Source organism: Mustela nivalis (genome assembly GCF_964662115.1).
Source record: "Mustela nivalis genome assembly, chromosome: 1".
NCBI lineage: Eukaryota > Metazoa > Chordata > Mammalia > Carnivora > Mustelidae > Mustela > Mustela nivalis.
In genome coordinates, this window is record NC_139020.1 from 45,145,725 (window position 1) to 45,160,606 (window position 14,882).

Below are 14,882 nucleotides of genomic sequence, written 5' to 3' on the forward strand. Positions count from 1 at the left end.
ACTATTTACCGAACACACACTATTTGTAATTAGTAAATAGTGTGGATACATACTAGAGACATTTATCTATCTTTTTTGATCAATTTAAAATTTATCAATTTTTCTCATTCAAGAGAATATCATTGTAAGTTTTTTTTTCTTAATTGATGGTCTTGTGTTTTGGTCTTAATTGCTTCAAATTTTTGACTTCACTTTCACAGTGCAAGGGATGGCGGCATTAGAGTTTTGTAAAGAGAATACTTACCTCCAAATCCAGGTCTCATTGCAAAGTCGTGTTCCTCTATATGGAGAAGTTGCTCATATTGCAGGAGCCATGCTTTGGTACTGTCATCTTTCCTCATTCTGGCTTCTTGTTTGTTATCCCTCCAAAAGGGGGAAAATACTTTTGAGATATACATGTTCTGGGTAATTTAATTTAGATTAGCCTTCTGCATTCAACTTAGTATCCTCTGAAATATAACCATTAAAGCTCATTTTCTCAGCTTATACTACACATAACTAAAGAGCTGACAACATTTACTCTTTATTTATATAATGGTGGGCAGGTAAGGTAACCCCAAATTTGGAGCATCTTAGGTGATAAACCAAGTCTGGATGTAAAGCACTGGCAGGTAATGTTTCTCAGAATATAGGTTTTTAGACCAGGAAAACCTTGTCACTACCACCTTGGATTCACGCATCCCACCCCAAATCTCTTAAACCAGAACCCAAGGAAACAGGGCCTAGGAATCTGCATTAAACATGTTACTTAAGTGAGTCTTGGGGCCACCAAAGTCAAATGACTTCTGCACTAAGACAGTAAAACAAAAACAAAGATAAAAACAAAAACAACAAAATTGTTGCAAAATTGTAGACTGATGAAAATAGTGTTTTACAAAATGAGCAGAAAATGTGCGTGCAAGTTGAGATAAGAGCAGAATGTCTGTAGTAGGTTCTAGAACCTGAGGGATGGCACTGGGAATGGAGAGGAATCCAGAGCAAAAATGGATGGATTTAGCATTGTACTTGGTTTTGTATTTGGATTGTACTTGACGTCCGGTCCAGTTATGAAGTAGGTGAAGTCAATTTTCATCTATAGTTCTTTGGGGTAAAGGCAAAGTGGGGTGTGGTCTCTTGGGTGTCCTCCCCACCACACTCCCTCCCCTCACCCCCAGAGTCTGATCTGGGAGTTATTCTGTTACTCCCTGGGTCTGTAAACTTGGAAAAGTTGCTGAATCTCCTTGACTCATTTTTGGTCCTGTGATCCAGACTTCGTAGTGGTTTGCTAAGTGTGGAGGCAGGATGTTCGTGGAAACACAGCTCCTCTGGAAGTGGAGCAATCCTCTTGTCCCAGGTGCTAGCAACTCTGCTCAGCTCCTTCCTGAGGAAGATGCCTGCCAACCTCACTGTCAGCAGCAGCTGAAGCAATAACAAGCCAGACACTGAGGGGTCTACTAAGTGAATTGCAGTTACTCTGAATTCCTGATATGCTTTTGCATTCATAAATGTCTTCTCCAGAAAGCATGGTGAACTTTAATGGAAGACTTGTAGATGCAATTTCTTAGCTCAATAAAGTGCCTGTGATGGTGAGAATTTCACATCCTGAAACAGCTGGATGAAGAAATATGTCTAGGCTTATGGGCATCTATCACCATCCAGGATGGTTTTTCAATAGGAAAGTTTCTGGTACACACCCTCAGAGATTTATTTTTGCCTTTGAGAGAAATGGGGGAAGTTGGAAGACGAAATCTGTCTTGGGTAAAGACAATGAGTTTGATTCTATACATATGAAACCATTATATCCTACAAATAACTGAATACACAGAACTATTTCTTCCAAGGATCTCAAATTAATTAGAACATTTCTTTTCAGGAGCAAGAGTGAGCTATTTATTGAAAAAGTAATAGCAGCTAATATGTTTATTAAATGCCTACTATGTTCAAGGTCTCATGTCAGGATATTTGGTAAATATCAAATATTATCTTCTTTGGCATGCATTTGAATCACCTGGCTTGCTGGGACACATGCCCAGAGTTTACATTTATAACAATTTTTTAGGAGAACCACTGGTCTGGAAAATAGTAGACATATAATCAAAGCTAGCTAATTGTTACTATCTTAGGAAAAATAAAATGTGAATTTGATGAAAACTCATGAAACTCATCTTTGGTAATATAATACAACTAAATGGTCATCACTCATGTGTCTTTTCAGAGCATACATTTTCAGAAGCATCATGAGATTGGAAAAGATCAATCTTAATTAAGAATCACCAGAACACTGAACACAGAGCCTCTTAAGAAGCACACTCTTGGCAGTACCGAAAGGACACACACCTGTTCTTACTTCAAGGGCTCTTTTGATACACAGTGAGATGTCCCGTACCTATTTATCTTTACCTTGCCTATTTTGCAAAAAGAATTATGTGGCTTATATACCCTCTAAAAGAATTTTGAAAACCTATGTATTCATACATTTAAAAAGATGTCTATAATTTTCTCATTATAAAATTTAAATTTACTCAAATATTGACAAATATTGATAATTTAAAAGAAAACTCATATTCCTACCCTTAATCTATTCAATGACTCTACATATTCACATTATACATTTAAAAATACATGAAATGGGGTGCCTGGGTGGCTCCAGTTGATTAAGCATCTGCCTTTGGCTCGGGTCTTGATGCCAGCCCACACTGGGCTCATCAGGGAGTCTGTTGCTCCCTCTCTTCTCCATCCCTGCCACTCGTGCTTGCTCTCGCTCTCTCAAATAAATAAAATCTTAAAAAAAAATACACAAAACAAACTTCTCTTTAAAAATAAGAAATTTTCTATTACTCTTTGCTTTCTTTGAACTTGTATTTCCATTTTATTTTCTTTATAGAATTTTATCACCTCACATATTTCTTTGCAAGAATATATGCATTCACTTTGAAATGAATTCTTAGCATCTATGACTTACAAATGAAGCAAAATATAACTCATATAAATGTTGATACTTATGAAAATTATGAACGAAATCTATTAGAAAGGTATTTCTTGATGAAATGATTGCATATTTTCCCTAATTACATTATGTATATGGATATTACTTCTTGCTATAATGAAATCAGATCTAGCATAAATTATATTCCCATTCTTTACTTTATAGATGAAATTATTAAAAAAACTTTTACATAATGAATTTTGAAGAAATTCTGTTTCAGCATTGTTTCAGCAATAACTTAATTAAATTCTTTCTTACTTTCCAAAACTCACATTGTGATCTATCATCCATAATTATTTCTAGTGATTTGTAACCTGACAAATTAATTAGGTTCTTCGATTTTATTAAAAACAAAGAAAAGGAAAGTCACCCAGTTTGGAAGACCATGTGTTATTTACACTAACGTCATGCACTACCAATCAACAATAATATTTATAATGATCTCTTTGTACCTAGGAGGATTTTATATTCCGGAAGAGGGAGAGGTATGCCTTTATTTTGCCAAATGAGACAGAGCCATCATGAAGGAGACTGCAGTCAAGTTTTCAGGTAGATTAATTCTAAGAAAGAGGTCAGAGGAAGTCAAAGATCCAGAAATTGATTGTTTTAAAACTATCTGTGTCCACATGCCCCTCTGATAGCTTGCATGTACCTTTAGGAGTATAGGTGTCCTGCCATGAAGACCTTGGCTTATAAAATAAGATATGCATAAAAATTAATAAAGTGAAGACCAAAATAGGACAAAGGCAAGAGAAGCAAATATGCCTAATAAGGGGGTTAATAAATGATGGAGCACCAGGTTTAGCTCAGAACTTTCTGGTCTAATTCAATATATATATATCACTTTAAACTACTTTGCGTCTCCTGCCCTCTCCCCTTTTCTAGAAAAAGTAACTTCATTTTTAGTAGCTACTGAAAGAAGGTTTTTGGATAACATCTGAGAAGAGGATCTTCTAAAAGGCTCAGTGCTAATAGAGTTGAGCAAAGAAATCTCAGTTCACGGAAGAGTCTTACATGAGAACTGTCAATCTTTGTCTTTGCCAACAAATCCTGAGGAAGAGTAGGTGTAAGTCTTGTAATAGTCATCGCTTCTAGCTTTGAGTAGAGTCTTTTCCTTCCTGGATGAGACAAAGGAAACCTATTTCCATGCTCTCCCTCTTCTTGGTATCAGAAACTCTAATTTTGTGATTAAGAAAGAGGGGGAAGAAAAGACTGGATTTTGAGTGGATTCAGAGAGATTAAGGGAGTCTTTGAGGAGGATTTGTTATGCAAAGAATTAAAAGTACTAGAGGCAGATGAGGAAAAGTAAATACATCTAAGTCATTCTGAGGCATTGGGGTTAAATAAATGGAATGACAAAACTCATTTTAATTGAGACACTAACACTCAGCAGGTTATTTACAAAGCTGCTTTCCCAAGGGTCTATATATTTAATTTACTAGGATGAAACTAGTTGAAAACAAGTAAGCTGACATGAATAGACTATTTACCCAAGGAAGAATATAATTAACAAGCATATTAAAAAAAAAATGTTTAATCTAGGAGTGCCTGGGTGACTCATTCAGTTAAGCATCTGACTTTTAATGTCAGCTCAGGTCATGACCTCATGGTCCTGGGATCTAGCCCAGTATCAGGTTCTGGTCTCACCGGGAGTCTGCTTAGATTGTCTCTCTCCCTCCCCTCCTGCCCCTCCTCCTGTGTGTGTGTGTGAGTGCACCCACTCTCTCTTTCTCCCTCTCTCTACTAAATAAACCTTGAAAAAATAAAAATAAAAAACATGTAATGTAGAGAGTTAACAGCAAGATATCAATTAAGAACAATACCATTTTATACCTATTAAATGAGCCCCAAACACAAAATCTCAGTAGCCAACCATGTTAAAACCATGTTAAAATGGTATGACAAAATGGAAACATTTACACTTTGTAGGTGACAGTGCAAATATTTGCAAAACCCTTTTAGAAATAAATTTCAAGTGCTATGAAGATAATTCATATGCTTTGACTCATAATTCATTTCCCGGAATTTTGTAATTTTTATTGGTACAGGGAAAACTACATGCATGAAAATATTTCCTGCTGTGATTCACAGCAGTGCAAAACTGAAAATAAACATTCAAGAATAATTGATCCTTTAATTCAAAGTGATATTATGGAGTGATTAAAATTACCAACCATTATAATGACCATGAAACAATGAAGAAAGTGATGAAGTTAAAAAAATACAAAATAGTTTCTATACACTAATTTTAAACATGAAAAATCATGGAGCTATAGGAATAAGGATTAGAACTTGGAAAAGGGAGAACATAATTGAGATTCTTTGTGTTGTTTCCATGTAAAATTCCGTTACTGAATTTGTATAATAAATGCTTTATAAATTATCTGGAACAAGCTGAACCTGCCATCTTGGATCTTTTCCAGAGAAGGGTTCAGGCACCACTCTCTGCCTTATCATTCCAGAAGCATGTCCTGCTGCTTAACATGGAGGTTTTTTCTTTTTTTTCTCTCTCTCACTGGAGCTCTGTTACGAACCAATACACCAAAGGAATCCAGTAGTCTCAAATAATGTGTAGGCAACATTTAAAAAACTCTTTGCGTAGATTTATTATTTTCCTTTTAAAAATACTAAAATGAAGCAAAAATGTCCTAATGGGCTACATAGATGCAAATCTATGAATGCAATAAAGTAGGAACATAAGGTGATCCAGTTTTTGATCACTAGGACCACCTTCATACTTCTGGATCTGATGCTTATATCTAGGTCCCTGAGGCTTTTGCATTTTCTTAGGGAGGACATGGTGCATTTTATAGAGCAAGTCTTGTGGCTTTGACTGAGCTGTTCCTGAATTCTCCAATTCTGGAAAGACATACCTGACTTTAGTCAACGTACCGTCTCTTATAAAGGAAAAAACCCCATACAGAGAAACATTTCTGTGGAGGAGCCACCCAGAGAGAAGGCCCCATTTGAGATACGACAGTTTCTATATCTTACTTGGGTCTCTATCTAATCATGAGCTCAGTGATAAGGCCTCAGTTTCCCTATCTGTGAAATAAGCAAATTACCAGTTTAAGAGCTGGTCTGTAGGAATTTTTTTTTGTATAGCCCATATGTTATATTAAATTGGAAAATTTCACATGAAAATCTTACTTTCCTGCGTCTTTTACAAAATCAAAGAATCTGGCAAGACCGGGGTCAAGTTTTCTTGCAACAAGAAAAGGCTGGACATGACCAGCTATGGGCTTCAGAGGAGCACTCTGTCTGTAGTTGGCCCAACCTCTACCACTGTCTTCCTTGCAGGAGCACTTGCACTTGCCATCCCTAGGACCATCCCTTTATGTTAGATTCATGGATGTGCTGGTAAATGTTTAGCAAGTTGTTCCCCGGGAGCACAAAAACAAAAACAAAACCAAAAAAACCCCAGCCCTATTTTTAGTGTTTGCTGATTTCCATAATGTCAATACTTCCATGTGGCTGATTTCAAGGTACTGACATGACCAAGATGTGCATACGGCATAGTGTAGTGCTATAAAATATAACATAACATAATGTAATTTAACATGATTTAATGTAATAGATAGGATATCTATCTTACAGGCAGGATAGAATGAAAGAATGAGGTAATGGTAAAATATAGTAAAGGAATAAGGAAGTGGTGAGTTTTAAGTATTTATTACCTTTTTTTTTAAAGATTTTTTAAGGTTTTATTTATTTATTTGACAGAGAGAGAGAGAGAGAGAAAAACAACAAGCAGGGGGAGCAGCAGGCAGAGGGAGAGGGAGAAGCAGGGTCCCCGCTGGGCAGAGAGCCTAATGTGGGGCTCAATCCCAGGACCCTGAGATCATGACCTGAGCAGCCACTTAACCCACTGAGCCACCCAGGTGCCCCTTATTACCTTTTAAAGAAATAATTATTTAATTGTATGTTTATAAATTATACACATAGTTTAATTTTTAATGATGTTTATTTTCAACAGCTAGCAAACAGATTTCTTGGAAATGGTAACACTTGGCTCTTGCCAGCCAATATAGGCTGACTCTAGCACTCTACTCACTATTCTTGAGGCCAGAGACACTGCATCTGTCCCCTAACATCCTTAATCCCCGACCAGGCACTTGGCATATAAAAGGGCACTCAATACAACTGTTGGAAGAATGAATAAATATTCAATGAGTCTATATGCCTAATCCTCTTTGTATCACCAGGGAGCCAAATCTCTTCCCTAGGCAAAACAGGGACATTTATCACCAGCCAAAATTTACTTTATTCGCCAATTCCCCTTCTTCTCCTGTTTTGTTTTTAAGAAACAAAAGGTATCTTTAGGTAAACAATTTTCACAATATTTGGATAAAAAAAGGAATATTTGGGTAAAGAGTAAGATGATATTCTGAAAGAAAATAATTAATAACAAAGCATTTAAGGGACTGATTGTATGAAAACCAGCTCAAAATAATACACAGGAATGCCAGGTTATGTAAATACATCCACTTCATAGTTTTTAAAGAAAGATCATGCCTTTTTTCAATGTTCATTCTATTAGTTCTCTTGTGTTATAAAAGAATGGATTATTAATTAACTAATTCATTACTTACTTAGTTATTGATAATCAGATTGGGTGAGAGCAAAGAACCTCACAGTATTTATTCACATATTAAGGTCTGAAGAATCCTGGGCTCCTTACTCTAGAAACTACCCTAATAGAGTAACTTCTGTGTTTTTGTCAAAAATGCCTTCAAATCTGCATGAGAGACTGGCAAGTGACAGCTCGGAAATTGGCTGGCTGGATTACTGGGTTCGCTCAGGGAAAATGATGGCTTTCATTCTAAGTGGCTACTTTTGAACCATGGTTGATGGTTTATTCAATCCTTATTGCCCTAGAGGATTTTTCTCTGAAGAACAAAAAACACTAATAGAAATTTCAATGAGTTATATTCTAGCTTGTTGCTGAAAGGGGTACTTCACTTAGGATATGGAGAAGTGAAAACACACGTTTGGCCCCAAGAAGCAGACACCCTGAGATTCCCTCTTCATTTAAATATGGTCTAACAAGGATACCTCCAATATAAGAACAAAAAAATTTCTACCTCACCACAAAGAACTGACGTTCTCCTCTTGCCGCTTAAAGAACACCTAAAAGACCACACATAGTAGATGTTTCTGCAGCAACTCTTTACTCATAGTGGGTCTGTGTGATGTGTTGGCTCCTATGACAATCTCTCTTTTCCTCAGTCTGGTGGTGTAACCTTATGCTCCTCAAATACTGCTCCCCTGACTGTCTTGAAGAAGACTCAGAAAGTGGCTAAACTGGACAAAATTTATTATCTCAGATCCGAGTGTGGGAAAAAATGCATGGGAAAAGAGTGTGAGAGGTGGCCCTTGATTTTTTTTTTTTTTAATTTGGTTCTTGATTTTTAAGAGCAGAGCAGAAATCAGGAGCCTAGTAAATTTTTCCTGCCTACCCCCTCACCTCCCAGTCGCTTCCTTTGTTTCTGGTCATCAAACCTGAGGCTTCACAAGGATTTATTAAAATTTCATGTTCATTTCCCTGATCTTATTGGGAGTGCTTCATAAATATTCAAGATGAGACGGCAATCTGGCTGAAACAGCTGTCACCTCATTCATTGCCAAGGTTGGCTGGGTGACGTAACTCACCTAAATTCCTCAATTTCCCCTCCTGGGTATTTTTCAAAGTATTGCACTTGGTGAAAAGGAAAGACTTCCCCCAAGGCAAGAAGTCACTTTTTGGCTATTAAAGGCACTTGTGTGGGACCCCTAGTACTAAAACCCATGGGTAAAGCAGGATGAACGCTCTACCAGCTCATGTGCCTTTGCTAGCACGTGTGCACATGCTCTCAATTATTCATGGTAAGATAATGATGATAATATATTGACATTCAGGGTAATATTTCAAAGGTATTAAAACTCACCTTGGAAGGCAACAAATGGCTTTAATGCTTTCCATTACTATGTTATTGATATATGGAACTATCCACTCTTGGAAGTCCTTGATTTTAGAAGTTGTTACTTAGACCAATTTTTACTCAAACAAATTTGGGGAAACTTTCAACTTGTGTCATTATCAGTAGTAATAAATGCATTATTCATTGAAGAAATACATTCCCTGAAAGAAGATCTCTATGTAAGCCCTTATTTTTTCCAAAAATAAGCATACAATTGCCAGAGACAGACCCAGGCTTCTGCTCTTCCTGATACTACCCAGAAGTGATTTATTTTGATGGGTGAATGCTATCTCTAGAGACAGTCACCCACAAATATGTGATACCTGTGGAGATTTGTTTCTAGGTTTCCCATAGGTCTAAGGAAGCTGGTGCAGGAGGGCAATGACTGAGGAGAGGATATACTATGACTCTCTTACCGGGATCTTTTCATTGCAGGGGAGCACTGCGGGTGGGACTTCGTGATTTCAGAAGCAGCACATTTAACCGGCATCAGTGCGATCCAGATGCTGGTGAAGAAGACCAACGGGGAAGCCAGGATCATCTCTTCCGAAAGAAAGGAACGTAGATGGATGCAGGCAATATTGCGACCCGTAGTGCTTCTTCATGCGTCTCTTTAAAAGGAAATAGAGTGCCAAGTAAAAGGAAAAGGAAATAGAGGGCAAAGTAAAGTTATCAAGGAAAAGGGAGAGGCATTGCCTTCAATGCGGTGTCTTCTGTTTTAGTAGATTAAATAGGTTCACATCACTTACAGGCAAACATCTGTCTGGCTCATCCGCAGTTTAGGGAGAACAAAGCAGATCTTTTCATTTTCAGTTTCCATCCTTTAGTTCCTCTTTCCAGGGAAGGTTCTTAGTGGGATGCCTGATCCCCTACTCAATGAACTCTCAGCTCCGGTCCTTCCTCGCAGACAAAGAAGAGAGGTTAGGCATTAAATCCCCTTAATCCAACACAATATCATTTGAATATATTTAATGATCCAGCAAAATAATATGCTTAAAAAGAACAAAGATGATTAATTTAATTTTAATTATTCATTTGAAGACCTTTTTTTTCTCCTGGCTCCCTTTTAACCAGAAATTAATCTTTCTTTCCCTAAAGGCATACAGATTGTCATAGTGCATACAAAAAATAAATTATTAGTTTTGTTGGGCAAATAATCATATTTTAAGATGATTGTGTATCCCATTGAAAGCATAAGTGGTTCAATTTAAGATTTAATATGTTAAGCAGCCTGATAAATAAGAAAGAAATTAGCATGGGCTGTGTGTAAGGAATACTGTCACTGTTAAATTATGATCATACACATTCCTATAAGTTCTCTGCACCCATAGAGTAGAAATATTCCCTGGAAACATTTCCTCTATGTATGCAAAGGTCCAAAGAATGAGTATGTCAGTGAAATTAAATTTCTCCAACAGGAATATCACAAAGTGAGCAATATAGCAACAGCTGACCTGTTTACCAGAATTGAGGAAGAATACCATTTTCTTCTCAGAGCTAGAGTTGAAGGAAATTCTTAAATTTCCTGGAATTGATTGGTCTCCTTGACACCTTGTATCCTATGATATTGCTTTGGCACATTAATTTATTTTCCTTAGGTTACATCTTCTCTTAGCCAATGTCATAAAACCTTCTTGTATGTTTCTTAGCCATGCCTATTCTCCTTAAAATATGTGCTTAATACAAAATATTACAAATAGGCAGAATGATGTAATAATTTCTTACCTCTCCCCTTAACCTCTAGGGTTTATAATCATATACAGTTAAACTATTTACAAACCTTTTGTATGTTTCAGAAACTTTAAGGAAATGGTGACCTATTATACTGTTACTTCTGCAACCTACTTTTTCTCTTAACATTTTGCTTAGAGATTTATTATGCTGATAGATATAACTCTAGTTAAGTCACTTTTTAATTGCTATATGGCATTTCAGTGTGTGTGAATAACTAACATTTAACTTATTCTTTTATTAGCAGACATTATTTCTTCTTTTGCTATCATAAACTATCTATTATAAACGATTCTGGAGTGAACATTTGTAAATATTTCCTTGTGCACAGGTGTATGAGTTTCTCAGTGTGTAGGGTACATACCTAGAAGTAAAACTGGGAGGCTGAACAATTTTCACACCTTCAAACTTACTGGATACTACTATATTGCTCATAACACCAATAATACCAATTCACACCCCCACCCCTAAAACACGAGAGTCCTCATTTTTAAAAATCTTATTTTAAGCTTGGTATTATCAGGTTTTTAAATATTACCTAATCCAATGGCTGTTGTAGTTTTTCTTTTGTTGTTGTTGTTGTTTTTTGTTTTTGTTTTCAATCTGACAGAGACACAGTGAGAGAGGGAACACAAGCTGGGGGTGGGAGAGGGAGAAGCAGGCTTCCCTCTGAGCAGGGAGGTAGATGTGGGGCTCAATCCTAGGACCCCATGTGGGGGCTTGATCCCAGGACCCGGGTGGGGGGGGGATCATGACCTGTGCGGAAGGCAGCTGGTTTGTGACTAAGCCACCCAGGCACCCCGCGGCTTTCGTTTTAATTTTAATTTCCCTACTGGCTAGAGAAGTGTCAACCTTAGAAATAAAACTGTCTGTTATTTTACTGTCAGACCCAGGTTTATTCCAGAACAGGGAGAGAATTGCAGTCCGGGACAAGCGAGCCCCAGCAAGGTATCTGCAAGTCGGTAGAACAAGGGGACGAACTCACCTTTGTGGAGGAAAGGGGAACGTTGGGAGGGGCTGTTATAAACAGTGCACTGCAATCAGCTGGGAATCCGAAGGGTAGGGGCTTCTCATTGCCAGAGTTGGGCGGCAAGTGAGCCTTTCTTCCTCCTGGCTGGGATATTCAAGCAGGAGCCTCTGGTGTGGTTTGTCTTCCCATTGGGTCCGCCGTTGACAAGGACTGGTTGGCGTCGGAGCGCCCCCTGCTGGCCGCGGGATTCCATTCGAAAGACGGTTTCCTTTCACTCCTTTTCCCACAGGTCAGCACTTTTCTCCTGTATTTCTGGGCCACTAAGCTTTCCTCTTCTGCAAAGAGCCTGTCAACAGAAGACATGCCAGAAGAGCTGTCGGTCTTAAACTACTGTCACTTTGGCTGCTGGAGGACCTCCTTGTGGTCACAGTTTGTTCTGCCCCTCAGTGCTCTGGTGGGATGCAGGACCTGACCCTTTGAGCCTACCACCCTATGCTACACAGGTCTGTTCTCTTCACTTAGTACCATTATCTGCACCAGTATTTCCCAAAGTAGTTCATGGCTACACGAGATATTTTGTGAAAAATTGGTTTGTGCTAAGTGAGTTTGGGAAATAGATTTTTACTACCCTTTCAGGGATTTATAGTTCACATTATACGGTACAGTGGAAGTATTCCTGTCCTGTAACAACTTGGAGGTTGTTTGTTCCATGGTCTTAGTCTCAGTCCTTATCTTGTTTGGTCTATTAGAAGTATTGATGCACCTGATCTCCCTCCTATTTGAAACGTTTTCTTCACCTGTCTTCTGGAATTCTGTACTCTCCTGTTTTCCTCTCTGGTCATTCTTCTGTAGTCCTATTACCTGATTCTCTCTCCTCCATCAAACTGCATAATATTGGAACGGTCCCACCCTCAGTACCCCAGTACTGTAGCACTGGTCTTTCCTGTCAACTCACTTCTTTAGGGATCTCATCCAGTCTCAAGTCTTTAAAAACCATACCAACACTCCCCAATTTATATCATTGGTCTTTCTTCCAAAATTCCATCTCATATTGCTATGGTCTCGGTGTTTGTGGCCCCCAAAATTCATATGTTAAAATCCTAACCCCCAAAGGTGATGGTTTTAGTAAGTGGGTCCTTTGGGAGGTAATTAGGTAATGAGGATGAAGCCCTCCAAAAAATGGAATTAATGGCCTTATTAAAGCGACACCAGAGAGATCCTCACCCCTTCCACCATGTGAGTATACAGTGAAAAATCTGCAACCCAGGAGACTCTCATCTGACCACACCAGCACCCTGATCTCGAACTTTCAGCTTCCGGAACTGTGAGAAACAAATTTCTGTCATTTATCAGTCACCCTGTTGATGGTATTGTGTTAGAGCAGCATGAATGGACTAAGACACACATCCAACTGCCTGCTTAATATTTTCACTTGGATGTCTGATAAGTATCTTAAGTTCAACATGTCCAAAAGTAAGCTCATTAATATTTCTGTTCTGATTCACCTACAACTTTCTCTATCTCAACTTATAACAATACTGTCCTTTCTTGACTCCTCTCCTGCACTCCATGTCCAATCCACCTTAAAAATACATCCAGGACCCGAATGCTTCTCACTACCACCTCAGCCACTTCTCTGGTCTTCAGTCACCATCTTGCTTGAATTTTTGCAAGATTTAAGTGGTCTGCTTGCTTCTTCCTTTGCTCTGTTTCATTTAATTCATGACAACCAGTGATTCTTTCAAAATAAAGATCAAGTAAAGTCACTCCTCTCTTCCAAACCCTGGAATGGCTTCCTCTTTTTCTCAATTTACAGACTTTTTACAATGACTAGGAAAGCATCATATAATCTACAACTCGCTCCTCCTCTGCTTCTCTGACTCCTATGTTCCTCCGGTCCGGTTCCCATCAGCTGTTCTGCAAACACAGACCTCTGTTGTTCCTTGAATGTTAGCAAGAATGTTTCCACCTCAGGAAACTGAGATGGAAATAGGTTGTTACACTTGCCTGACACACTCTTTATCCAGGTATCCAGGTAACTCCTTATCTTTGCTCAAATGTCATTTACCTCAATGGTATGTGCCCTGACCACTCTTAAAAAAAAAAAAAAAAAAAAAAAAAAAAAGTAGTAGGTTCCCTTTCTTCCAAGAACCTGTGCTACAGTCGACCTTTTATGGCCCTTAGCACATTTTATACAGCTTAATTATTATGTTTATTGTTTGTTTTCTGTCTAACCTTGCTAGAATGTAAGCTGTACAAGAGAGCAATCTTTCTTTGTTTGTACCTTGGAGTATTCCAAACACAACCATTTTTGGGAAATAGTCCGTGTTTAATAAATATTTGTTGAATGATTATTAACGCATCAAAAGCCTTATTAAAAGAGCTTGTTTAGTTTTCCTGAATTCTGTTTCCCAAACTTGGTTGGCCTCAGATCTCCTTTAAAAAAAAAAAAAAAAAACAACAACTAATGTAACCATCCCTCAGAACAACGTACTGCTTAAAATATACTTATGAGAAATTATACTAGTTACCAAGCATGCTTAGATATAGCCTTAAAAAAAGCATGTACTGGCAACAGGCCTCTGGGGAAGAGGACGATATACGTCCTTGAAACCGAGCAGTTGGGGATGCCCAGCTCACTCAGGGCAGACTGCTGCCTGCTTCATTTTTCTGTTATCTCCCCTTCCCCAGAGAGCATCAGCAGTTAGTCAGATAATCCTTTCATTTGAGCTTGCTTACTGTAGGTCATGTACTACATGACCAGACATGTTTTGCCTTTCTTCTTACATATGTACAAGACCAAGTACCATGAGGTCAATGTATAATCTACTCCGGCTTTGTTGATTATTACTCACTTTCTAGTAACTATGAGACTGAGGAGTTTTTCGGGACGACAGTCTTTTCTACTGTTGTCCCCTGCTCCCATTCTCTTACAGTTGACTTGTTTGTGCCTCATTTTCCCCCCATGCACCGTCAGGAGGGGACAATCTACAGGACTTACTAATATTCCTCAAATAGAGTGCTCCTTTAGAACACCCATTGGGAAATTCTGATTTATAGGCTCTGCTTTACACATCCTCCCTATCAAAATGTTATGTCCCATCATCTTGAGACTACTTTTGATGACTGCTGAACTTTTGAATTCATAGCATAATAGTGTCAGCTGATTAAAAAGAAATCAGCTGGGTGGCTCAGTGGGTTAAAGCCTTTGCCTTTGGCTCAGGTCATGATCTCAGGGTCCTGGGATCGAGCCAGC

At 38.2% G+C, this 14,882-nt stretch overlaps 1 protein-coding gene across 2 annotated transcripts in view; it reads right to left on the reverse strand.

The window, feature by feature from the left end:
- Positions 1-11,895, reverse strand: part of GABRR3 (gamma-aminobutyric acid type A receptor subunit rho3) — a 46,835-nt gene extending 34,940 nt beyond the window's left edge. Inside the window, exons 1-4 of one of the 2 annotated variants that reach the window (XM_082687132.1) lie at positions 11,642-11,895; positions 9,675-9,821; positions 9,342-9,536; positions 245-349 (exon numbers count right to left, since the gene is read on the reverse strand). In XM_082687132.1, the coding sequence (XP_082543258.1) occupies positions 245-341 (97 nt within the window). In that variant the 5' untranslated portion in view covers positions 342-349; positions 9,342-9,536; positions 9,675-9,821; positions 11,642-11,895. Of the gene's footprint in view, positions 1-244; positions 364-9,341; positions 9,537-9,674; positions 9,822-11,641 lie in introns of both variants that reach the window. The other variant, XM_082687131.1, reaches the window with a different exon arrangement.
- Between the last annotated feature and the right edge of the window lie 2,987 nt (positions 11,896-14,882).